The 26,687-nt window shown below is 40.8% G+C and overlaps 1 protein-coding gene across 2 annotated transcripts in view; it reads left to right on the top strand.

Annotated features, from left to right (window-relative positions):
• The first annotated feature begins 1,766 nt into the window (after window positions 1-1,766).
• The window catches only part of LOC308332108 (ceramide synthase 2-like), a 25,414-nt gene continuing 493 nt past the window's right edge, over window positions 1,767-26,687 (top strand). Inside the window, exons 1-11 of one of the 2 annotated variants that reach the window (XM_080787751.1) lie at window positions 1,767-2,258; window positions 9,789-9,962; window positions 13,691-13,808; window positions 14,492-14,610; window positions 17,442-17,499; window positions 19,065-19,115; window positions 19,297-19,389; window positions 20,429-20,557; window positions 22,833-22,939; window positions 23,529-23,682; window positions 24,642-26,687. The exon at window positions 24,642-26,687 is cut by the window's right edge and continues 493 nt beyond it. In XM_080787751.1, the coding sequence (XP_080643877.1) occupies window positions 9,790-9,962; window positions 13,691-13,808; window positions 14,492-14,610; window positions 17,442-17,499; window positions 19,065-19,115; window positions 19,297-19,389; window positions 20,429-20,557; window positions 22,833-22,939; window positions 23,529-23,682; window positions 24,642-24,782 (1,143 nt within the window). In that variant the 5' untranslated portion in view covers window positions 1,767-2,258; window position 9,789 and the 3' untranslated portion in view covers window positions 24,783-26,687. Of the gene's footprint in view, window positions 2,259-9,788; window positions 9,963-13,690; window positions 13,809-14,491; window positions 14,611-17,441; window positions 17,500-19,064; window positions 19,116-19,296; window positions 19,390-20,428; window positions 20,558-22,832; window positions 22,940-23,528; window positions 23,683-24,638 lie in introns of both variants that reach the window. The other variant, XM_080787750.1, reaches the window with a different exon arrangement.

Genomic DNA, 26,687 nt, shown 5'->3' with positions numbered 1-26,687 from the left:
GTTATTAGTGCCCGGCAGCCGGCGAAAACTAGAGTTCTCAACATAGGCCCGAAAATTAAGATCTTACCCCCCATGCCGAAGCACCAGCGCTCGCCCAGCAGTCTGCTGTCACCCAGGCGGATATGTTGATCTGACCCCCCATTCCAAAGCGCACAGTGAATTGTAAAAGAGAACTTTGCAAATATTGTCACAGCATATATGTTTGGTGTCATTTGTGTTTAATGATTGTGTGGCATGCACCTGGCTCTCCTGCAGTACTGGTGATCCCCTTGATTGAGTGGGGGAAGGTACCAAGTGCTATAGAGCAGGAGGGGTGTCTGTCTTATGTTTCAAGAGCTCTTGTGTTATATGTTCTCTTATGTCAATGATTTGGTGCCTGAAATGTATTTGGAGTAGGTTTAGTAAAACCATATATAATTGTGTAAATCAACTCATGGGCCATGGTTTGTCTTATTTGAGTTAAGTGGTTACCAATTAGTTCTGTGTCTTGGTATGGTCTCACCCAGTATAAAAGGGAGGCTGTAGGATGCCAAGGTTCAGTAGTGGCTTGGGCAACAAGCAGGTAACATCCAGGGAGAGCTGCTAGGGGTCCCTTTTTGGAAGGGTTTATAGCCTAATACAGTTTAAGTTCATCTGTCTTTTTGTGAGTTTAGTCTTCAGTGTATTTTTGTCTATCACTTTTTGGAGCCTTGGCCACTCGGCCAACTTTACATTCATGTTATAATTTTGTTTTATATTCAAATGTTGTTAAACTAGTCTATTAGATACCTCCCCCTGTCCAGCCGGGGCGCCTGATGGAGGGGAAAGTAACTGGTTGGAATAACGTGTTCCTTCCTCGCGCTACATCCGGCCGGGGAAACTCTCCCCTGTCAGGTGAAAAGAAGCAGCTTGGACTCCTCATGCATAGAAGGAAGCAACCCCCCCAGGTTGGCAGAGGAAATGTTGCGCCCAGGATTACATTAGATAATTGACACTGGGTGAAAAAATGGATTACAAAATTGTGGGATAAAATATTAGAGAACAATTAGTCTATTAGATTTCCGTCTGGCACAGGTAGACAAATCGGCACGGAGGCACCCTAAGGACCAACCACCCTAAGATAATCTGTACAAGTAGACTGCTAGACCTACTGCACACACACACAGAGCTGCTACCTTTAAACACATCTTAAATCTGAGGGGTTTTGTGTACTATTTAAATAGTCTTGACTCTTGAGTAAAAAAATACTATTTGTCCCAAAATGAGTGCAATATATCGCTATTTGTTTAAAAGTAAAAGCTTTATACCCATATAACATGTATATAACGATGCAATGTGACATAGCTGTTTACAAAATGCTGTAGCTACCCTACCCCCTCCAACTGTTAGTATATCTACTTTCCCCATTTTCAACAGGTTTTTACTATATTTTGACACCACCTTTGGCAATGTTTGGCAATGTTTTCTCATGCCAAAGCTCATTTGAATTGAATTGAGCCTAGGCATGGAGGCAGACAGACAAATGGCACAGACAGACATATAATACTATTACTACGTAGGTAGTGTATGTAAATGCTACCACTAACGGCGTGTGGTGTGTGCCTAAACAAATATTATATTGTATCATTTATTCAACCGTGTGTGTGTGTGTGTGTGTGCGTGTGTTCTTCTGCCTCCAGGTTTTGGGTTTGGTCAGATGCGTCAGGTCCGAACACGCCACCGCGTTCCTTTTGAGAGCGTCGACGTCACTTTAAATAGACCATCTCCGCCCCCTGGCTGGCTGCTCTTCTACTAGCAACAAATTATTAAATACACACCATCAGGGCCATTGAGCAAATGTCGGCTTAACCGCAACGCTATCGGGGCCTGTTGAACACAACTTTGGTCTAAAGGAAAAGTAATTTAGCATGATATCGGCGAGCCTTGATTTGAATCAACCACAGCCCACAGCAGCATCGGGGGAAGTGGAGAAAGTGCGACAGTAGTTTTATTTTTATTTATTTATATATATATAAAAAACGAAATGGAAAAAATGCAGCAAACCCGGGATTAGATAAATCGACATCTGTAAAGAGTGGACGGGTTGCATGTGATTTGATCGGAACATCAACAGGTCAACAAACGGAACGGGGGGTTTTCCCCATTTCACGGTGAGATCCGTATGAAAATTCACGCGGTTCCGACGAGGAGAGATTGAGGAAATCAGCGGCTGCGATCATCACGCAACGTGTAGGAGAGAGAGAGAGCCCAGGAGAGACATCCTACCTGAAAACGAACAGGTAACGAAGTTCAACCGTTAGTGAGTGACCGACCGTTAACCGAGAGCATTACCTATATTATATACCTGTATATCTATGGAGCACACCGAGGCAGGTCTGTTTAGTTTTTATGTCCTGTGTTTTCTGCAAAAGCTTTCCTCGAGGGTTAAAACGAATAGAACCAACCGTGCACACACTGTATTACACTGCTATTTTTAGACTCGATGATTATACTCACCTTAGTCTGCAGGGGTTTACATTTAAGTTATGATTTATGTGTAATATAGGCTATTATATACGTATAGTTGCACACTTGGCTGCACCGCGGATGAGCTTAATGTTGAAAGACTAAACGTGACTCCTGGTATCAAAGTTTACACACCGCTATCACACCGCCGTCAGGTTGTGTTTTCATCTTGGGTGGTATTTGTTTAGGAACGGGCCGATAAAGCGAAGGTCGTGTACGTTTTAATAGACCTTAAATAACCACACGACCACAACAGTCGGTGGGCTCAAACAAGGAACAGTTAGTTGTTAAAGGAAAAAGAAAACCACAATAGAGGGAAAGAAAATGGGCCCTTTGTAGCCGCCGCTACACCCGTTCTGAAAGCTTTAAAAAGTTCACTGAAGTCGGCCGGATGGCGGATGTGAGTAAATGCTTCTCTGTTTGATCTATTCTGACGCGTGGTTTGGTTGTTGGAACAAACATCTCTCACTACACGAGCAGAAAACGAAAATATTACGTTGGTTTCTTTAGTTTCAAAAGGGGAACTTGTTGTTGGCGAGAATTCCCTCTGAACATCATGCAACATTAAACGGTTGGACAATTCCGCTATGTCCGGGTGTTGCGCAGAAATCAGTTACTTGTAGGATTGTGTGACCATAGCTGTTTAGCCATTTCAGCATCAGGACAACGCAAAACAGTTTGAATACATTTTTTTCCCATTATGATCTATGACATGTAGCCATTTTATTTCCGTAATGATCACAACGAATGTACACATGATTATTAACTAGTTCCCCAGTTCATGTTTATTGAATTAATATCCTCATTTTCCACAGTGAAAATGCTAAAACTGCGACCTCTGGGGTCACAATTTCATAGGTCACCAACTTCAGTGGAACAGCGGGAGCCACCCAATTGAGCCATGGTTGCATACTGAACCACTCCCTGTCCCTGGAAGAATTCTAGTAGTCTATAACAGTGGTTCCCAAAAAATGTCATGTCAAGGACCCCCAAATTTACACTGATGAGCCCGCGGACCCCATTTGATATATATATGCCAGGGACCCCCATAAGAGAAGAGTTTGACGGCTCTAGCAGTCATTCTCGACCCGTTTAATTTCAAGGACCCCCAGTTTGACATGCATATTAGTCTACAGACATTTAATGTCATTTCTATCTCTGGAACCCCCAATTTATTATTTATATATATATATATATATTAAAATCAATGTTAATGTAACTCTGAGAGTGTACAAATTGACCCGTGTATACTCTCAGAGTTACAGACCCATGTGGGTCCTTTTGGTTCCAAACTCCAATCAGCTCTTCAGAGTGGTGTAACAAAATGTAAATCACTTTGGATGGATTAGCTACACTGCTACAGTATGCACTAGTACATTATGTGTGCTTTTATTATAGCATGAATGTAACGACAACATTTATAACCCTGACAGAAAAAAGCAATTAACAAATGTAACAGAAAATATAGGTTGAAATGAACTGCTTTATATAGGGGTCATACGCGCCCGCACATCTTTTCCCCGCTACACCAAATCTCTTTTCAATACTAAATAGCCAGTTTACACGCTTGTTGTGAGCTTGTAGATCTGCTAATGTTCACCCCAGAATAAGGTTTATGACTTGGGGATTAAGTTTCCGTATTCCACATGTAGGCTACACCAACTTTAAACTCAAACGAGAATACATGTTTTCCTTTTTGTCACTAGTGGAACACGGCTAAGAGACAGCTCTTGGTAAATTTCAGTTACCCAATTGAATTAAATGACAACAAGGGAACAGACACCAGTCTGTTCCCTTGTTGTCAGTCGAATCAAGATCATCACGAACACCTACTGAGAGTCCATTCACCTCGCATTTTGCACACATGATAAACTAGGTCTGTTTAGCATTTCAAAAGGTGTGTGTGTGGTGTGTGTTTGGGGTTGGCCTGGGGGGTTCTTTCTCTTTCATTAAAAGGTCCGACCTAGAATATACAGGTAGATATTCTGCAAGAAGGTTTGAGCTTTATTTTAAATTTGAGGTACTGCTTGCTGATCCTTTTTTAGGTTAATTTGCTCACACACACACACACTCTATATGACTCTTCGAATACTGTATTAACAGCCAAATAGGCCCGATCCTGTTGACATAATGGAGGAAGGGGGTGGTTGCCACTTCAGAATGCCGTTCCCTTAACCATCAGACAGTTGAACAAGCATTGAGCAGCACTGTTTACATATACATGATGCTGTATACTGTATGCATAATATGCTACCACATCTGATTCTGCACATGAGACAATGGGCACAAAATCTATGTGTGATCACACGTGTAAACCATTATTTCCCTCACTTTTTTACACCTATAAACATGTGATTTGACAATATAGCTGAAGCAGAAGAAGTTGAAATATTGATAAAAAAATCTCCAAACACAACTGTAAACAGTGTCTGCACTGCAATGTTTGACTAATGACTTGCTACAAGCCTCAGAAACTTTGAAACCAATAAGAAGTGGTGCATAATATTGCATATTGCATTTATGTTTTCTATGCAGCAATTTATATTGCAGAGGAAACCATGCCAAGCTCAACCTGCTCATTGAGAGCAATTAGGGGTTCCGTCGGTGTCTTGCTCAAGGACACTTCGACAATAACTCTGGTGGAGCCCGGAACCCAAAGTGGGCGCTCTAGCTCCTGACGGCGCCACTGTCCCCCTTTTGACAAAAGGGGTATTTTCTGGTTCTTAATTCTTTACCTACCTACCCTACTCTGTAGTACGTGAGCATTCACCCGGCAGGCCGGCACATTAATTCACATGAATATTCATGTTTGTTGTTGTGTTCTGTTTCTAACCCTTGATCAAGGGTCAATAATTGGTTGCTTGTTATGATGGCAATCTTGGAATTAATTTGCACCCAATTATGCTGTGACACTCTTTCTACGTTACTTTGTATAAGACATGAGCCAAATTCCAATACCGGAAATCTCTGCCTCACACTCGATCTCCGAAATATGTGACCATCTTGTGGACTTCACATACCGGTAACTTACATGGAGGATTGGAGGTCTTTAAATATGTGGCCTGAATACCGTTCGGTTGAACTCTTCTAATAAATAAACTGTAACGATTTACACTTGGACACTGACGTTATGTGATGTCTACACAATTGTCACATATTTCAGCAGGTCACCAATTTCAATGTAACACCACCATGCTGGAGTGACCGAGTGTGAGTGGCCAAGATTTGGGGTATTGGAACTTGGCTATCGGGTTTGAAAGTTAACCACTTAAACACCCTAAAATACAGAGCTTGTAGATCTGCTGTTTTTTGTGAATGTTCCTCCTAGAATATGTGAGTTTTACCACTGTCGCAAAATTGTTTGCTCAGGGTGGGTGGGATCTCTGTCGGGTCTCTGCTCTACATGTAAAGTGTCTTGAGAACATGTTGTGATTTAACGCTTTCATAAAACTTAATTAAATTCAAGGTTCAATCTAGATTTGGGCATTTCTCTCTTGGAACACTTCCTGAGCAGTGAAAATGTACAGGCGAAGTACATTTGTTATTTTGAAATTGTAGTAAGCTTATGATTGGGCAAAGTCCACACACAGTCTTTGTTAATGAATCTGTCTGAAGTCAGGAGACCTGGTTTTCAGCCACACCATTTGCTGTTTATTTTACTAGCCAATTATTTGAGCTGTGCTGAATAAATGTCATTCAATCACATAAATGGATCTAGTTAACACAGTTTTTTGGTCAATGAAATATGCTGTATATGTGTATATGCTCATATCAAAGCATGTAGGCACAGTGCCATCTAAAAGTGAAAGAAGAGACACTATGAATTTATGTGTTGGGTTACTTATTAACTAGTATATACTGTCATGTGTTGCTATTTATGTGCAGAGGCTGACCTCACATACCCCTTGCTGGACTGGGTTCAAATCCCACCAGATATCTTCTCCTTCTGCAGCCTGCCTTTCACTGGCTCCCATGTAGTTGTCTCCACCTGGCCGAAGGCATGGGGAGAGAGTATGTTTTGCACTCCGTCCGTCCATGTGTCCCTCTGTCTGTGAACAGCTAATCTCCGGCACCGTTAACCCGCTCGATGCCAAATTTTGCACACACACTCCCACGGGTCTTTCAGATTTCTCAGACTCCATCCTGATTGGCTAAGATTGGCTTCCAATTCCAAAGTTCGCAGGAGTGCTCAGTTTCAAACAAAATGCTGCAAATCATGAACACATCGTGTGATTTCCGTGAAATTGTGCACGCACATTCCCACTAGGCCGAAGAAGAAATGCCACATGAACATTTTCAACTCAGCCTCATGGTGGCACTATAACTGGCCGAAAAGTGTTTTTTACCTCTAACTGCATGGATCTGTGGATAACTTTGTATGCCAACTCCAATTTTTCTCATCTGCTCTTTATAGCGCCACCAGGAGGCCGACATATGTAAAACACATTTTCTAATATTACTCCTTCAGATTTTATCCAAATTTCACGCAAATCGGTACACATGCTCTCCATAGGCATGTGATCAAGACGGGTTTGTTTGATTTCTCATAATCCACCCTCATTGGCTACGATTGGCTTCTAAAGTTTTCAGGAGTAGCCCGGGTACAAAGTAGCTTTGTACCCGTTTTGTACAAATCGCCACAACCACTCAACGCATCGTCCGATTGTGGTGAAACTGTGCATGCATATTCCCACTAGGCTTTAGAAGAAATGCCACTTGACTGTTTTCAGTTCAGCCTCATGGTGGCGCTACAACAGGCCAAGCCACGAAGCAAGCACACACACACACACACACACACACACACACACACACACATTTATATTGCTCCTAAACATTTTGCCAAACATCACACACACACACATACACACTCCTATCCTCCTGGTGGAGACCTGTGCCCAGAAGGGCACTTTTTCTAGTTTCTAATAGTCTGCCCCCCTAGTCCCCTCCCCCCTTAATCTTAAAAGAAAACTCCAAGTCACACACACTTCTATTTTCCATTGGGTTGAAATTTGGCATTCTTTATTAAAGATGCTTTGTAAATATATTTTCCCTACTAAATTATCAACTTGAGTCACACACAGATGTCACTCTGTCACGGTGTTATTCTGCCCCTCTTGTCCCGCGATTGCAGGGACAAAGCTGCTATCGTAACCTGAGAATCGCACTCCTGTCTCTTACAAAAGCCAGCAGCATAATGCAGTGTATCAATGACTTGAGTGTATCCCATTGTGGACTTGCCAGAAGTGATGTCATTCCTGCGTCCTCCTGGACCTTTCACAGTGGCTTCTGTTCCTGTAAGGAGCTCCCTGCTGTCTGTGGTCCTATAAGATAAGTTGGAATCAACCGAGAGAATCAACAGCAACAACCTCTCTCTCCCCAACTGTCTGTCTGTTGCTCCCGAACCATTCTTTCCCAACAATGGGTTGGAACCCATGTTTTCTATTTCACAAGATAAAACAAACATGTAATAATATGTAATAATTCAAACTATGTTCAAATTAAGAATGTCATACATTTCAACAAAATCTAACCCGTGCAAACACCTTATTCTTCCATCTGGGATGAAAGGACAACTTCACCACTTTTCAACCTATCTTCATATAATTGGTCCGCACTAATGTTCATGATAAAATAGCACAATTATTTTCTACTCTCTCTGTGTCTCATAGGAGGGCTGTGGGCAGTTCAGAAATGGGTCGTGACATCATCGATGGGTAATAAGAAACTGCAGGCTTTCTATTCCTGAAATGTTATCATGCTATAATGGAAGCCATCATTCTCGCGATCAGTTGAGGATCAATTATATGACCATAGGTTGAAAAGTGGTGAAGTCGTCCTTGAATAAATTGCCTAGCTATCTGATCGACCTTAAATCTTGGCTATCCTCTGCAATGCACCCAGTTTCGATGAATGGTTCTTAGATGAGATATACAAAAGACAAACAGACAGACATGCATAATGAGGTTCCTGGTCTTTCTACAGTAGATGAAGTGTTACAGTTTGAGTCCCAAAACCTGGAAATGTGTCCACCAGATTTACCCATAGTGTTTTTCGATTATTTATTTGTATTGATGGAACGGGAGAAAGAGACGGGGAGTGACATGCAGCAAAGGTTGTTGGGCTTGGGAATTGAACCTGCGACACGCAGTCAGCCAGCATTAAAACCTACACGTGGTATGTGCCGTATTCACTAGGCCAGCGGCACCTCCGTTTTTGATTCTGTTAAAATATGCTTAACCTATATTTGACTGAAAAAATATACTCCTGTTATGTTATGTACTGCTTATTTCTTAAGTGGTGCAACCACTTCCTTAAGTGACTGTGGGTGGGTGGCTGGCTGGGTGCGTCTGAGCACTAAAACAGCATGGTTGTTTTTCACCACCTGTGTGCAACCTGTATATATGCTGGGGTAGGTGGGGTTTGGGGTGTGCCAGTATAGTACAGTGACAGTACAGTAGAGGGTACATTTCTCAACCGTTTCGGATGCGGGTCGGCTCGCCGAAATCGGGCCGGAATCGGGCCTGTTACCTCCCCGGGGACCCCCACACGGTGTTGCGGGTGTGATTTTTTTTGTACATTTATTAGTAACAATTTGTAAAAGGTGTCTTGATCGAAAGATTCATTTGTTGAAAGAAATTCTTATTTTCTTAATTTATCCAAAACCCACTACACAAATTCTATAAATCTGCCTAGTAATGCATGGTGATAATTTGGGTGTTATAAAATACCTCCTCACAGTCTAGACTAGAGTCTAGACTCTAGAGCACAGTGTAAGTGCCACCCCCTTTTTGGTTTGAATATCCTGAGTCTTGACTATGAATTCGATCAGCAACAATTAATACTATAAAAAAAGTACAAAGGTCAGACAAAGCCACAATGCCCAGAGATACAGGAGCTGATATTAAGGTGATTTTATAGAAGACATTTTTAACTAAACCGTTGGTCTATGTTATCTCATGGGCAGACATTTATGATATCTATTCTGTACAATACCTTTTGTTTCAAACAAGAGGAGTTTACTAACATAGTACAGGAATGGACTCCTCGTGTACAGCAGAGTTTCATGCACCATGCAGGACTGGGTGGAAGAATGGGGATTTTCTTTAAGGCCAAGCTACCTACTGTACCTTTTAGAGCTTGGAAAGGTCAGACAAAATAACCGACTGTGTGATTCGTCACAGTTTTTTGCTAGTCATGTTTTATATGAGACGGATTGCAAAAATGATAGCTCAAGTAGCAGAAATCCATCATGCACTTTTGAAACGGTCATTGTGATGTAAATAACCTTTCTTTTTGTTTTTTAGGATGTTGTCAAGTCTCAGTGAGTTGGTCTGGCAGGACTGGATATGGTTTCCTCCGGGGGTGGGCTGGGCTGACCTGCGGGACCATGATGGTAAGGTCTATCCTAAAACGGGAGACCTGTGGGCCACCATCCCCATCGCTGTGTGTTTCCTGCTCCTCAGACAGATATTTGAGAGGTCAGTCAATTTAGTATTATTAAACAACGCTGAAAAACTGTGTTAAAAGGCTAAAGCTCCAAATTAGATCCATTTGTCCATTGGTTACATCTGTGAAGATTCATTGTACTGTGTACAACTAAACGAAATATAAAGCCTCAAATCAAATATGATGTGAACATTTTCATGAATTGAAAAATAGAATTTAAGGGTGAAAAAACAAACGCATTGAAAAGAAAGATATTTCCATGACACAAAACTAAACAGAATAAATCAGATTGTGGATTCACATGTTAGTTCTGATTGGTTTAGAGCAGCGGTTCCCAAACCTTTTTGGCCATGCACCCCCTGTTACCTCCCGACCCTAGCTATATGCTGCATTACTTGCCATATATTGGCATAATATGTTAATATATTTAAAATAAAACCATAGCAATAACCACAACGGGTGCACGCACCACAGTTTGGGAACCACTGGGTTAGAGGGATTTTTCTGGAGACAGACAAAACCACCCTTACTGTATCTGGCCACTAGAAATGCATTTTACCCAAACACACTGTTTTCTAACTGCTTGTCTTACACGTTGTCTTCACGCTACCTAATTAGGAAGTGAAGAATGGCTAAATATTAACCTTTGTATCTACTGCAGCTGTAATGTGAGCTACTGTGTTTACTGAGTTATTATCCACCTAACATACAGGTTAGGTGGATAATTTATCAATTACATGAGCTCTTTAATTATCCATTCATTCAATCTTTATTTAAACTTCAGGATCACATTCAGGGTGAGCCCCTCACTTTCACTGCAGCCGAGTTACAACTGCAAAAACGCAACAGTATTATTGTCCATCTTCCATATGAATATGGCTTTAGTAATCTCACTGATATTTGCTTATCGGTGCACTTATATTACTGACTGCTTTGCATGTTTTGTGTACCCAGAAACCAAAAGGTTTAGGTAACTTTTCAATAAACTAGTCCTCACCATTATACTGTACCTTGTTCAGGTTGGTTAGCAAGACCATCTAGTCCTTAAAAAATCGCTAGTTCAATTCCTGTTGTAAACAAAAAAAATCCTTAAACCAGGTAATTTCCATTGTACAAGTATGCCATCCTATTGAAAACATGGGTATGGAGAACGCGTGAATCTCGTTTGTATAGTAACGCCCGCCTGCCTGTGATTGGCCTACCGACACTGCCTGTCTTGACTGTCCTCCGAGACGCGAGGTTACTCCGTGGTGAGATTAAGAAACAAATAATACAACAAGAGAATGACAGCTTGGCACGCGTGACAGAATGCAGCCTTTAACTTTTATTAAGTTTTATTTTTGTAGAAGAGGAAAACTAATATTGTGTATGCCCATGTGATATGACCATATATTTGCCTGGCCGATTGGATCGTATCGGTGAATTTCTCGCAGATATACGCGATATGAATTAAAGCATGTTGCTGGTGAAATAGACTACTACTGGTGCAGTGATATGTTTTGCCCAGCAGCTCACTTGACTGAATAAGTTGAAAAAAAGTCTTGAATAAAGACATTGGTTTAAGAAAGCAGCTGTCCTTACTACTGTCACTGTGTCTGTACCATTGCATAATCATATCGGCACAACATCTTTGCACAATTCACACAGAAAAAAGGTCTATTTTCATTCCAGCAAAAAAAATCACTATCGGTGGCAAATCGGCTATCGGTGATTGTCCCCCTCTATCTTATCGGTTATCGGATCGGCCACACAAATCCATATCGGTCGGGCTCTAAATTATAGTTAACTAATACTATTACACTAAAAAGAAGGGAAAATAGACCTTTTTATAGTACAATAATGTTTCAGCAGACAAACAAATTACACAATCGACAAACACTATTTTAGAATACACGCAAATCAAATCATATTACGGAGTGCATGTTCAATCAATTATTCCATCAAAGCAAACGGTATAAACAATATTAGTTTGCCTCTTCTACAAAAATAAAAGTGACAAGTTATAGTTCTCTTGTATCATACTGTACTTGAGGACAGTCAAGACGGGCAGTGTCGGGAGGCCAATCACAGGCAGGCGGGGCCTTACCATGCCTATGCTCGGACACAAACGAGATTCACGCATGGGGAACTAGCCAACATCGGGTTAACATAAGAACAGTTCTAGAGTTTTTTTTCTAGAAAGGGAGGTAATATGAAATAGCAACATCACATAACAAAGGTAAACGGGTAACGGGTAAAGCTAAATTCTTCATTAAGTCCCATGTGACAACTGTTCATTATGTACACCCCCCCCCCCCCTCCCCCCCCCCACACACACACACACACACACACACACACACACACACACAAAAACGCCTCTCTTATCAATAATTTATTTATTTACATAACATTCTTCCAATGCCTCAAAACCTGAGCAATGATGGGGAGCCATGTTTTGCTTGAGGAAAGTGTCTTGCTATTGCACAATCCATGTTTTGGATGTTGTGAATAGTAGCCTTGTGTTCACAAGTGTGTTTTGAAAGGACATTTTGGTGTGGCCTACATAGACCATCCCACACTGACATTTCAGAATGTAGACAACATGGTACTGTAGTTTATGAATTAGTTAACTACTTTACAACCTGTTGTCTCTATCCCTATTAAATATATTATTCTGTCCGTGTTAAAGCAGCACTATGTATGTAACCTTCCTCTTCTACCCCAGATTTGAACCTGGTTTCTTACACAAGTGCTGAAACCTTTACCATTGAGTTAATAGAACCGGCCTGATTGCTCAGTGATACAATTGAATCTGGACCATCAGGTCAAAATTTGTGTCAGATCCTGTGTCTAGGCAAGGAAGCTTTGAGAAGGAAAGGAAATACTTACACCAGAAGTTCAATGAATACATGGCAGTGAATGGATCCGGCTGGACCAGCTCATAACAAAAAAATCTGATCAATTGATACCATACCTCTATAAAAATTACACGGTGTACACATCAAACAGCAGACAATAATGTGTTATGTCTTCTGTTGTTTTCCAGAAGCGATTACTTTACAAAAGGTCTCAGTCATTCAGAAATAGTGTTTGTTCATGAGCTGGTCACTGAGCTCTCATGACTCCAGTGCATTCTGCCGAACCTCCGGGTGTATTTTGGCTCCCATGAAAGCATCCACGAAAGTGTCATGGCGCAGTCACGTGACCATGTCCTTTCCTTCTCAAAGCTTCCTTGTGTCTAGGTGAGACATGACCCTTGACACAATCTAAATGTCTCAATAGAAGCAGGGAGACAAAATAATTCCACCCCAATTGTATAAGTTATATTAAATTAATATGCCTTACTCAACCATTCAGATTGGACAACATTTTATTCAATAAAATGTACATAGTGAGGCGAAGTCTTTCATTTATTTGTCTAAAACCATACATTGCTTAATATTAAAAATAATAATAATTAACTTCATTACTGAATATCATTATTAGATACTTGCGGACTTTATAATTTTTTTGGATTCATACAATTTAAGTAAAAGGCTTTACGTAGTTGACAAGTAATGTGCATAAATAATATTAGAAAAAGTGTTATACCAAAAACCTTTCAAATGAATGTTGTATAAGTTTTGTCTCCAAATTCAAGAATCGGTGTATAGATGTATTTATATTGGCTCTGTATTTGTGAATGCCGTCACCACACACACACACACACACACACACACGCGCACACACACACACACACACACACCCCAGTAAACAGTGCTGTCCTCGTTTCTCCATCCAGGGTGGTGGCTCTTCCTCTTGCTAAACTACTTGGGGTGAAGGACAACCAGCGTGTCAGATTAATCCCAAATCCCGCACTGGAATCCTCTTTTTTTACCTCATCCAAACATCCATCACAGGTAAACGTTTAGTCTTCCCAGTGTCATGACACTGCTTGAAATAAAAGTACCTTATTTAGACGTATTTGGTTGTAACGCCTCACCACCTTTTTTGAGTTCATTGATGTTAAGATAAAGCCTTGACAAGCCTGTCATGACATTATACAGTACTCTTTATGCGATCCATCACTTCCAAATGTTTTATAGCTGCTGACATAAAAATAGAAGTGCACTGCTAACATATTATTGCTTGCCCTTTGCTGATGCAGGGTTGTTTATTTGTTTGGTATCCAGCGTGTGTATAGAGGGTATGCGCGTGACATCATCATCAAACCAGGAAGTTATGCAGGAAGGCCAACTGAGTGGCAAAAAACTACTTTCTGTCCTTGACAGCCCATGTATCCAAACAGAAAAGTCCTATCTGATTGCATTAAACAACGTTAAACAATGTTAAACTCACGTTGCCTGCGCATACCCTCTATAGTGGGTCAGTACATGTATTTATTTTCTAATTGTAGGTTAAAATGTTAACAGTACACGTTACCTCTGCTCCTTTATTTTTAATTTTTTTATATTTCTCTTTAATCTTCCTAACATAACTACAATCTACTCGGACTGCAGTTCACTGCACAATTTCAGAATGAAATAAAGGTTGAATATAAAGGTTCATAATTTGTCTCTTTGCTGGTGGTTGTCATTGTTAGAGCTGTTTGGAGAGTCTAAGCAAGCAGACGGGCTGGTCAGTACGACAGGTCCAGAGGTGGTTCAGGAGACGGCGAAACATGGACAGACCAAACAAACTCAAGAAGTTCCGTGAAGCCAGGTATAGCCACACATTCCCCATAGGGAGTCCACTTTACTGTTTTACTGCTGTGTTTGTGTTGTACAGTGACTAAAGGTTTGGTTGTCGGGCATTGTGAATTGTTTGTACCTGTCATTTTAGATTTTAACCACTTTAACCATTATTTTATACTTGTATACAAGCTCTTAGCGTGCCACTTCGTACCACGATATGACCTGTGACATACTACGAGTTTGTAGATCTGCTATTGTAGAAAAATCTTTGAATATATTATTTTTAAAGGAAACATTCTCGCTAAATTCTCGCTAAATTACAATCTAGGTCGCTGTCATTCAGATCATTCAGATCACAATTCAGTATCGGTTCAAAAATAAATTTAAATTATAACCAACCATTGAGAAATGCAGAATAGAATGTCAACAAATCACACCCAGTGTGAAGTAATCTGTGCCAGTGAGAGAGAGAGGCACACGCAAACACACACACCTCCTTGCACGCTCTCTCCCATCCTGAAAAATGTTGCTCGTGGCTAGAGGAACAATCCCTGTCCATTCATTTCACAGTTCCACTTGAGATGTGAGACGGTGTCTCATATTTCTGGTGTCACAACTTTTTTTTCTCCAACATCATAAAACAACGGCATTTTAACAGGTACACAATTAGATTTACATATGATCCTAGTCCTACAATAGATTTGAACTCTTTTTTTAAAGTTAAGCAGATTGTTCAAAAGCATTGGCACATTCTATCAAGTGATCCGCTTGTGGGAAAGGCTCTCTCCTTTCCTCTATTTTTTCTAAAGAATAAAAAGGGCCAAGAATCTGAGAGAGACTTCTGAATTTTATAAGACCTCAACAACATTGTTTTGATTCTTTACCCTCAGGAAATCTTCCTTGTGGCAATTTTCTGAACAGTAATTCTAGGATCAAGGGTGATTCCTTTCTAAACCCTTATACGGTTAAAAGTGAAACTAAATATGTGGTGTTGGTGTATCTTTTATAATGTCTTGTAGTTTTTGTTATGTCATAAAAACCAAAGGAGAACTAAAACAGGATATGAGGTTTGTAGGTTGAGATTCCAGGGGATTGAAATGGTCAATCTTTTGAAAAGAGACCATTTGCTCTTGCAGAGAGAAGCATACTAGATAGATTCACACTTTGAAGACTGAATTTCTGAAAGGACTAAATTATTTTCTTTTTTTTATTATTAAATTGGTACTCTTGTGTGCTTGGTGAGTTATTTTTATTTCCTAATTATTTATTTGTTAAATATTCTATTGGATGTATCTCAATAGTTATATTCATTTTTATATTGTCAAATTTGTCATTGGTGTTGTATTTTTGAACTGATCTTGTATTGTGTTGTTGCAATTTACTGCAAACATGTAAACGCATCTGTTTACATTTCCTATTACATTTCCTATTACATTTCCTAATCAACCGATCACATAGTCCTAAAAATATTGATTTTTTATTTCTCACAAACATGGCCTGTCTTTTTTTTCCCACAATAATTGTCTTTTTAAGACTCAACTGACCTCAAACTTGAGGTCCGGGCTAGGCTAAACTTCTGCTCGCTCGAGCCATTGAGTTATAAAATAACTTCCGCAGGCTTCCGGGTGCTTCAAAACGCCACTGAGCAACTTCCATTGAAATGAATAGCGTGGGGGCGGGGCTAGCTCTCCGGTTCGGACTCTATCCTTTTATTACTCTATGGTGCGCACGCTTATCCGACACACCAAGAGTCTCACATGCGCAAATCACCCGTTGCTCCTGACTTGCGTTGGTCCGGCATGCGTTGCGTCGTGCTTGCGGTTATAGTCTAATTGCCAGCCCATAGAGCCCCATTGTGAACCCAGACATGTTGATTACACCAAGGTTTTATGTTAAAAATGTTGAGTATTTGTCCCCAGCATTTAGAAACTGCCGGAAGCTAACTTGCATATGTTGAGCAATTTTCATAAACAAAACACTCATTGGGCGTTTTAGCCCAAGGAGTGTTTTTTTTGTTGCAAAACTAATGCTTGGAATTGATTCAGCATCGCAAAAAATCCCTAGTTTGAAACGTCACATGCTACATAAAGCATGATGAAATTTAGATTATTATATAATATAATATAATCTTTTGCCTTATAGGTTGCTTTATTTTGCCAATTTTATTTTAATTAAATTGCTCAACATAATGCAAGTTGGCATCCGTTTCTACATGCTGGGGACCCATACTCAACATTTCTAACATAAAATGTTGGTCAACATGTCTGGGTTCACATTCTGGCAAGTGGACTATTAGGGTTTGAGTAGGGTGTTGGAATAATGACTGTCTGACTGTTAGTATGTCGGAAACCTATGCCTGTACCCATTTGAAACGCATTTCAAACCACTTGAGGATGTGGTTGAAATTAGTTTTTTTTGCTCTCTTCAGACTTTTGCAATCTGGATAGGCCAAAAAGTTAAAAACCTGATGTCGCCTGCCTGTCTGTCTTTACATAGTACTAGTCTTATCTATTAGGTGTTAGAATGTGTATCAGACAGCTGGCACAGAAGGCACCCGGTCGAAAGGCATGTTTATTACACAAATGTAATTTAGTGATTCCTCAAAATGATAAATTTAAGTTCTGGCATACAGTGCAAACACTTGTCCCTATATCCATTTATGAGGTTGTGTTTCTTACTTCACATTGCTTTATCTCATGCGTCTTGGATTTAACTACAGTTGTCTCTTTGATGTTGACTTGATTCCAGGGTTTATTTCCCACGACTGTCATGCTGCACAACATTCATTTTCTATTGCTTGTTAATTTGAAGTGTAGGCTGTGCAAATTTATTTTATTAATGTGGGGATTTCTCTTACAGTTGGAGATTTACATTTTACCTTGTTGCTTTCTTTGCTGGCCTGGCAGTACTTATTGATGTGAGTACTTGACTCTTGTTTATTATTACATAAAAAATGTCATATTCAATTGGTAACTTTAAGTAAGGGCCACTTCACCCCTTTTGCAACCAGATCTTATTTTAATGATGTCTGGGAGACAAATACTTTCCTGGGGTTTTTACGTGGGTAATATGTCTTTTTAGATATTTTAGTATTTCAAAGTGTCCATGGGCTCCATGATGTCATGGACACTGGGCTCACTTCCTTCCTGGACTACAATTCCCATACTGCTTTGGTCCACTGCTCCTTGGATAGGGGGAGGGCTGTCTTACTGAGAGAACATGTAGTCCAAGGACTGTCTAAAGTGGACGAGACGCGAAGACCGTAAGGGCGACGCCATGTTGCTCACATGGTGCTCCATGGAAGGAAAGAAACATGCGCAGTTGAGACCAAGGAAGCTGAACGCGGAAGTGTTGGCTGCATATAGCCCATTTCGCATTTCCATGGAGCACCATGTGAGCAACATGGCGGCGCCCTTACGGTCTTCGCGTCCCGTCCTCTTTAGACAGACCTTGATGTAGTCCAGGAAATAAGTGAGCCCATGACATCATGGAGCCCACGGACACTTGGAAATACTGAAATATCTAAACACATATTTTCCAGATAAAACCCCCAGGAAAGTGTTTCTTGTCTCCTAAACATCATTAAAATAAGATCTGATTGCAAAAGGGGTGAAGTGGCCCTTTAACCGTTACTTGCTGCGGCCACCGTAAAAAAGAAAAAGAGCATTGACTCCCAATAAACATCCACACACTTGCTACCACCGCAGCGTGTTCGACCACCGATGATGCTTGATGAAGACCTAAGTGGTCAAAACGCTGCGGCGGTTGCGCCAGTTCATAAAGCTTGAAAACAAGTTTCTTCTCCCGACGTCCAGCACCTGGTAGTCCACTTGCCAGAATGTGAACCCAGGCATGTTGAGTACGCCAATGTTAGAAATGTTGAGTATGGGTTTGACACATCACATGCTACATAAAGCATGATGAAATTTGGATATTTTTTTTGCCTTCTATAGGTTGTTAATGCTATGGTCACATATATGCAAGTTAGCATCCGGCAATTTCTACATGCTGGGGACCAATACTCAACATTTATAACATAAAACCTTGGTGTACTCAACATGTCCGGGTTCACAATGGGGCTCTATGGGCTGGCAAATACAGGCATAAGATGTGCACACAATCATCTCTGTAAACTCAAATGGAAACATCTTGCCTTTCAAAATGTGCTCTCTGTTAATAGCTTAACAGTCAAAAGTTTGACGCTCAGACGATTTACCTGGGTAGAACATTGAAGTTATGGATTGCACCTTTATGCGGCAAAACAATTTATTTCGAATGAATAATGCCTCACAAGTAAACTGTGTCCTCATTGTTTACTGGGTCGAGGCAGGGTTGTCTAAAATGGAGTAATCACTTAAGCAAACTGGCAAGAATTGTCTTCCGGCTTATTCCGGTTTTGTTTATACAGTAAGTTCAGATTTGTGTGGAGTTTAAAAATATAAATGAGTGTTAGTGCTGATTGTACATTTATTCACCCTGCAGAAACCATGGTTCCACGATATGAAGATGATGTGGGAAGACTTTCCTAAAATGGTACATCCATGATCTGTCAAATCCGTGCAAAGTTTTCTATTATATTACTGTAATTGAATATTGTTTTATATTGTTATATATATTAGTCTTTCAAGTGAATTAACTGTCAACAAGGGAAACGATATTCAACTTTTTGTATTTAAGAGCGTTTTCATTTACAGTGTTTTTGTTTCTCTCCCAGCCACTGATTACTTCCCAGTACTGGTATTACATGCTTGAACTGGGATTCTACATGTCACTGGTGTTCAGTGTGGCGACAGATGTGAAACGCAAAGTAAGTCAAACCCAGCTGTCTTCGGAATTTGTTCGGTCCATTTCACAGACTGTTACAAGAACAACACAATCCAGCTGAGAGAGAGAGAGGGAGAGAGAGAGATGTGAGTGGCTTCATTTGGGTCAGTGAGTGCACAGAATAATGAGGGGCCTCATGTTTGCTGTGTGCTTGAGGTTTGGACAGAACGATATCACATCAAGCCACAGTGAGTCCATGCAAGGTGCTGAGTGCAGCTGTTAGCCACGAGGTTGTCCTTGAGAATAACTGCATCCATGTCCAGCTGTGTGTCTTGTCTCCCACTTGGTCAGTTCAAGCCGAATCGGGATGAAACCCCCTAACAGTGAGGAAAAGCTATCCACTGTTCACCTGTACGGTGGCCTTCCTTCCTGTCTTGGAAGCACAAGTTGTATCTGTCCTGTGTAAGTTAATGTGTGACAGGGCCTCTGCGGATAGTTTCACCCTCGGGAGACTGATTGACCGTTTCCTCGGCCAGCCTGAACCCTGTCGCTACATTTCCTGGCCAGAACTCCAGCAGGCCCTGTTTTATTATAACTCGCCCTGACAAGACAGCAATTTGTATGACCTAGAACAAGGCTTTTGCATGCTCTGGTAGCAGAGTTAGGGCGTTTGTTGTAATCTGAACATTTTGGGCAGGTTGGGGGGGTTCTTTTTATAGCAATGAGGCTACAGAATGTGGTCCATTCCAGAACGGAAAAACCCAGCGATGACAAGGAAATATACATGATAAATATGATTAATATACAGGATAAAAACACAAGAACCTTTTATATTGTAACTTCAAGCATGAAGCATTCATTGAGTTAATCATTTGTAAAGCTTTGATCAATAAGAATTCACAGACCCTGTCGATTATTCACCAATTTGGTCTACTTACTGGATCAATGAGTGACGGAACACTATTTTGCGAGGGAATCTTAGATTGATGTTTTGTCTTTGTTTCTGTCTGTCTGTCTGTCTGTCTGTCTGTCTGTCTGTCTGTCTGTCTCTCTCTCTCTCTCTCTCTCTCTCTCTCTCTCAGGATTTTAAGGAACAGATAGTTCACCATGTAGCCACCATTCTCCTCATCAGCTTCTCCTGGTTGGTGAACTACATCCGGGCAGGGACTTTAATCATGCTGGTGCACGATGCGTCGGACTATCTGATGGAGGTACGACTACACCCTGCACTCCAGACTGTGCTTTTTCTAAATAAGAGGCGAACACACTTCCTCCTTTTTCTTGTTTTGCTTCAGTCATTTTATTGTCTATTTGAAAGCAGTTGAGAGCTCCAAAAAGTAATGTATGCCACTACTATCTTATGATGGTGTGAGTACAAATTAGGGGTGCAACGGTTTTCAACCGAAAACCGAACCGTTCGGTTCCACATACACGGTTCAATGCGCTCTAATGAACCGCGCTATTTCGGTTTGCATTAATTAATTTATTACAGCTGCGAAGAATGTATTTCTCGGTCACACACTGGCCTACTTAGAAGTCTAGCACTCTATCGGTCACACACCGTCCTACTAAGAAGTCTAGCACTCTTTCGGTCACAGAAGTGTAGCACTCTGTCGGCCCACCCCCTACACACACACACACACACAGAGAGAGAGACGGCATGATGAGGAGAATCCAGCACTCGTCTTTAAACGTCGTTCTTGGAATAATTATTGATCGTCATACACAGAGACACACACAGCGGAGTAACCTCGCGCCAACAGGCTTCTAAGCACGGTCGTTGTAAGTTTGTTCAGATCTGATTCTGCATCTGCACTCGCTGTTTGAGTGCTAATTAAGAGGGAGAGTGAGAGCAAAAACAACCCGCAGCAGGACATTCATTCCGTCAGAAAAGTACCAACAAAATACTCCCATGTCCAATCCATGACTGTAGATAGAAGCCCTTCTTCTAATAATATAAGCATAATATCCTTAAATCCTCATGTAGACTTATTATAAACTTTTGTAGGCTATTTTTCTGAGACACGACGCATTCACTGTGAATGACTCCCCTCCCAGGAGACACTCTCCTCTCCTCTTTCCTGCATGTGCTTAATGCCCCGTGTGAGCGCATAGGTGCATTTATTTCCCCTTAAAAATAATGATGAGGCACATTAAAATAGCAATACAAGGTTTTTTTCCCCCTTTAAAATAATGAAAAGGCAGAAATGCCTAATAAAATAATATATGCTAAAAAAAGAGAAGAAAAGAAAATGCTATAAATAAACTTTTTTGAGTGGTGCAAGCCACTGCCTGGCTGGCTGAAAACAGCGTGGTTGTTTTTCACCACCTGTGCACAACCTAACACACACGCACATTATTAACTGTATATATGATGATTTCGTGTGTGCCAGTACAGTGACACTAGTACAGTACAGTACAGTAGAGGGTACAGTAGGGCGCGTTCCTGGGGATCACTTCACAAGGGGGTATTTTTTTTTACTGTACCGAAACCGAACCGAAACCGTGGCCCCCATACCGAGGTTCGAACCGAACCGTGGTCTAACTGAACCGTTGCACCCCTAGTACAAATGTCGCATGCATCTGCATGGGATTCCCGTTCTCCAAAATCGAGGACACACACAACTCAATTTGTTTCCCCACATCTTACTCATAACAATCTTCTCTCACCTAGCCTACTTACCCACTGTGCCCAGCCACAAAAGGACACACGAGCATTTTGCACCTTTTTAAAGACGTGACACTTCAATTCCTTTAGGGAACATTGTCCATCTCACTATCAAAGTCTCTAATCTGCTGCGTGAGGTAAACTGCGATTGTTCCCTTCGTCTCTCTCTTCGAGCGTCTTTCAGTGCGAAATAGGCTACAATATTGTAGTTGACTACAGCTTTTAAAACTCTCCCCCCCCCTGTGCACTTGTGCAGTGCTTCAGTAATGTTACCACAAACGGATGCAACAGAAACACAGAATCCAGATATAGAATGGGTCATTGACAATAGTCTACAGGGACACCAACTAGACCATACATGGGCAACTGGCAGCCCCCACCTTCTCTTAACCCTCAGGTTAATATCAGAATACTGATATATTATTGATTTTAGAATTAGAATTCCAAACATGCAAACATGACCTGATTTTGTATGTCCAACGTGTTTGGATTTAGTTCATAAATTAAATTAAATAAAAAGGTTATTTTTCAGGATTTCAATTCAAATATATTTTATCAATATTTATGAGTCAACGTATTTGGTTATTTTATGTTGATATTCTTAAATTATAGAATCGCTGTCAATCAATGCAAAAATAGGATTCACAAATGAAGGCATTCATCCGCATCCGCAAGTTGTACCAAAAAAAAGACTTTTGTGACCGGTTGTCTTGGAAATTATACAAATTGTGTAATTTCACATGGTACACTGTCTGCCCTCTAGTGGAGAATACGTGAAAAATGTACGTTTTAATTGATGCCTCTGCTCCTCACTCCAGTCTGCCAAGATGTTTAACTACGCAGGCTGGAGGAAAACCTGCAACATTATCTTCACCTTGTTCGCAGTCGTCTTCATCATCACACGCCTCGTGATCCTCCCATTCTGGTGAGTTCATATCTGAGTTACCTGCTTCAGCAAAACGGAAATGACTGGATTATCATCTAGTGGAATTAGTGGGAACAGTGATGCCCTTTGGTCTGCCGGGAAGCCTAACCCATTTAGGCCTAATGTCTGAAATACCCATGTTTCTATATCAGTGGTGCTCAATATTTCATGTCAAGGACCCCCAGAATGATGTGTATTTGGCCGCCGACCCAAAATTGAAAATATGTTGTTACAGGCAAAGATTTGAGTTAAAAACGTTCGCTCTGAAAGAATATATATTAAAAGATTTGCCCCACATTTTCACGATTTTTCAATAATGGCAGATCTACAAGCTCGTAGCGCGGCTTGTAGATCTGCTATTTTTCAATAGCTAAAGTATAACATATTGCTTAAAATGCCAAAAGGGGTTCCCGTTCAGAACGGGCTAAACGCTGTGTACACACACGGTAACAGTGAGCGCCATCACAGAGTCATTGTGTCTGAAGCGCGTCCCCTTGTGCCCTTTAGTCAATGGGTCTTTTTGACTGTGAGCGTTGGGGGAATGACTGACTGGAGTCTCTGTTCTTGTTTTTTTTTGTCACCGGTCCAGGATCATGCACACGACGTGGGTTTATCCCCTGACCCTGTACCCTGCCTTCTTCGGTTTCTACTTCTTCAACGGCCTGATGGTTGTGCTGCTGTTACTGCACATGTTCTGGGCTGTTCTGATCCTGCGCATGGTCATCAAGTTCCTTCCAGGCAATGTATGAAAACACCCCCTTTAACCCAGTCGGAACTGTAAACCTCCTCTGAACATAACCCACTACCTTGCGCTTATTAAGTCTACTTGACCAGCTCATTGGCCTTGTGGTTAGAGTGGACGCCCTGAGACTGGGAGGTCGGGGTTCGATCCCCGGCCGGGTCATACCAAAGACTCTAACCCAGTGCCTCCATGCTTGACACTCAGCATCAAGGGTTGGATTTGGGGTAAGTCCCTGCGATATACTAGCGTCATGTCCAGGGGGTGTACTTGTATATCAAGCTGCCTCACGCTACAGAAACAGGAGATAGGCTCCTGCCCTATGGGCCTCATGGCTCGGCAAGGATACTTACCACTTGATAAGAGGGTTCAGAAACTTGCACCCACTTAGACTTGCACAAATTAGCAAAGTCACTTACAATTTAGGCATTTAGCAGAAGCTCTTAATCCAGAGTGATTTACATTAAGCAATAACAAGCATGGCATACATCACATATAAAAAGTAGTTATCATGAAACATGCGTAAGCTAAGAACGTAACAGTGGAGTATCTATATCATGAAACTATACATGTAAACTATACTATATTATTATACATGTGTACTATAAAGTGCTATGACTACATAAAATGCAATTCTAGTGCTGTCTACGTAACATGCTATAAGTCTGTTTAAAATACTATCCAAGTCTACATAAAGTGCTATCTAAGGGACATTTGTTCATTTGCTTTCCAGGAGTCGATTGTGGTTCATGAACTTAGTGAAAATGCATCACATTGCGACTTGTAGATCACCTATTTATCGCTATAATAACAAAGGTGACCAAGATAGGGACAACAAGTTGAAAGTGGTTAATGGAGCCAGCACTACTTTTTTATTATAGCTTATTGTATTATAAAAAGTATTACTAGGTCGCCAAACTTCCAAACCGTCATGTTGTACTCTGTTCTGTTTGGTGTCAGCAGGATATTGTTGAAGACGAGCGCAGTGATAAAGATGAGACGGAGTCTGATGAGGAAGATGAGGAGAAAACGGAAACCTCCAAAAATGGCCACGTGCAGAACGGCCACACGCTGCTCAACAACAACCATAGAAAGATGGAGTGACCCTTCCCCGCGGAGAGAGGTGTCGGGTATGAAAACAGGCGCTCACACGTGGCCTGAAGGTGGCCAAAGGTTCTAGGCTGACCTGTGTAAAGCGGAGGCAGCCCGCACACACACACACATACACACACTTAATACGAATGATGCTTAATAGTAACAAAGCTAATACCCCCCTGCCTTTTGAAGCATGCCCACCAATGGGGAGGGTTTCTTTACAACGTAGGTCACATAAATTGAAGGGGGAAGGGCTGGGAGACTGTTATGAAGCCATGCACAGGCTATAACTGTGTATAAATATACGTATTTATGACCTGCCCAGTGCCTTAGCTGCCATGACTTCCCGTCCCCCCCAAGTTCTCATTCTCTCCTCCGTGGCATTTCCTATTGGTCTCTAGTGTGACTAATCCACTTTCCCGTCGCTTTCTGTTCTTGTTTATCGAAAGCGCAGTTTAAAAAAACAAACATGTCATCCTTTGCATCATGTTTTGCATGGGCGTTGCTCTTCCTGTAAAATAGTTTTAATACTTCTCTAAGTATTGCTGTCCTTAAACTTGACCGAACAACACAGATTCTTCTTCCAGTGCACTGGCTCCCTATACACGTAACAATCCTCAGTGTTAATTTAACTCAAAATGGACCTGTAACTTTGAAGACTGTACAAATGGAACAAAATGGACCCGTAACTCTGAGACTGTACAAAGGTGCATTTGTACACCCTCAGAGTTAAATTAACACTCGTGATTTTGCAGTGTGCCAGAGTAATGTCAAACCGAGATGCTAGGTTGCCAATGAACCACTCTGAAGTCAGTGATGATGTGTTACTGCCATGAATGAATGAATGATAAGGTACTATCTGTCTATGGACCACAGGTTGGTTTAGGGAGAAGTGGTGTACTGTATACACTAATACACACCGTAGCTGCAATAATAATAGTTATAACAGTTAGGACGAATAACAGTCCAATAATGTCCATAATAATTATCCATAATGTATACATTATGGATAAGGGGACAGATAGGCTTTTCGTGGAGGGGTCAGAATAAATTATGGACATGGATGATTCTTTGTCTCAAAGGCTCAATTCATAAACCCTTACAAACATTCACATCCAGGTAGTTTTGGCAGATAGATAGATCATGCATTACTAGGCTTGTTGAGTAAGCCAGTGTTAAGGTATTCTAAGAAGATATAACGTTATAAAAGATGTTAATTATACATTATTTTTAACAGTTTGAGAAAGAAAGATACTGTAGTCACAGTGCGGTTTTTTCATTGTGGATAAATATTTTGCTTTGTAGATGTTTGTCTTTTAAATGCGATGCTTTTTGGGAGTAGAAAGCACAGCTTGAAATCATTTTAAATGTTTGTTATGATTACGTTTTTTATTTGTCAGAATAATTTTCCTTTTATTTTGTTTAACTTGCTTTAAATCCAGTCAACAATATAGACAGATTTTGGGAGGAAATTGATCATCTCAGCCCAAACTGATTTACTATTTTGATTTGAAATGATGGACTGGAGTAGTCATTATCATTTGTAATCAGTGTTGTTTGCCCATCCATCCAAAGATGCACTTTAAGAGTTTCTTCTATGGATCAGCATGAGTGGCTGGCTGAATATAAAGTAGCCAAGCTTAATAATAATAAGAGGAATATGTGTTTCAAGTCCAAACCAGAGTTCTATTTCTACCTAGAAAGGTTTGGATTTTGATTTGAGTTTACAATTTTGTTCATTTTCTCCTTTTTATTGAAAAGTACAAATTACACTTGCCTATTCTATGTCTCCTTTGGTTAATTGTGCGAATGGCATCTTAAGCAAAGAGTAAAATGCAACACCAAAGTAACTTTTACATTTCATTGTTTGCAAGTGCCTGGAGCTTTGTGTGAAGCTTCCATATCATGTATACA

Source organism: Protomyctophum bolini, assembly GCF_963924005.1.
Source record: "Protomyctophum bolini genome assembly, chromosome: 17".
In the NCBI taxonomy this organism is placed as follows: Eukaryota; Metazoa; Chordata; class Actinopteri; order Myctophiformes; family Myctophidae; genus Protomyctophum; species Protomyctophum bolini.
Note: the sequence above shows the minus strand (reverse complement) of the source record. Positions and strands in the feature narration are given on the sequence as shown.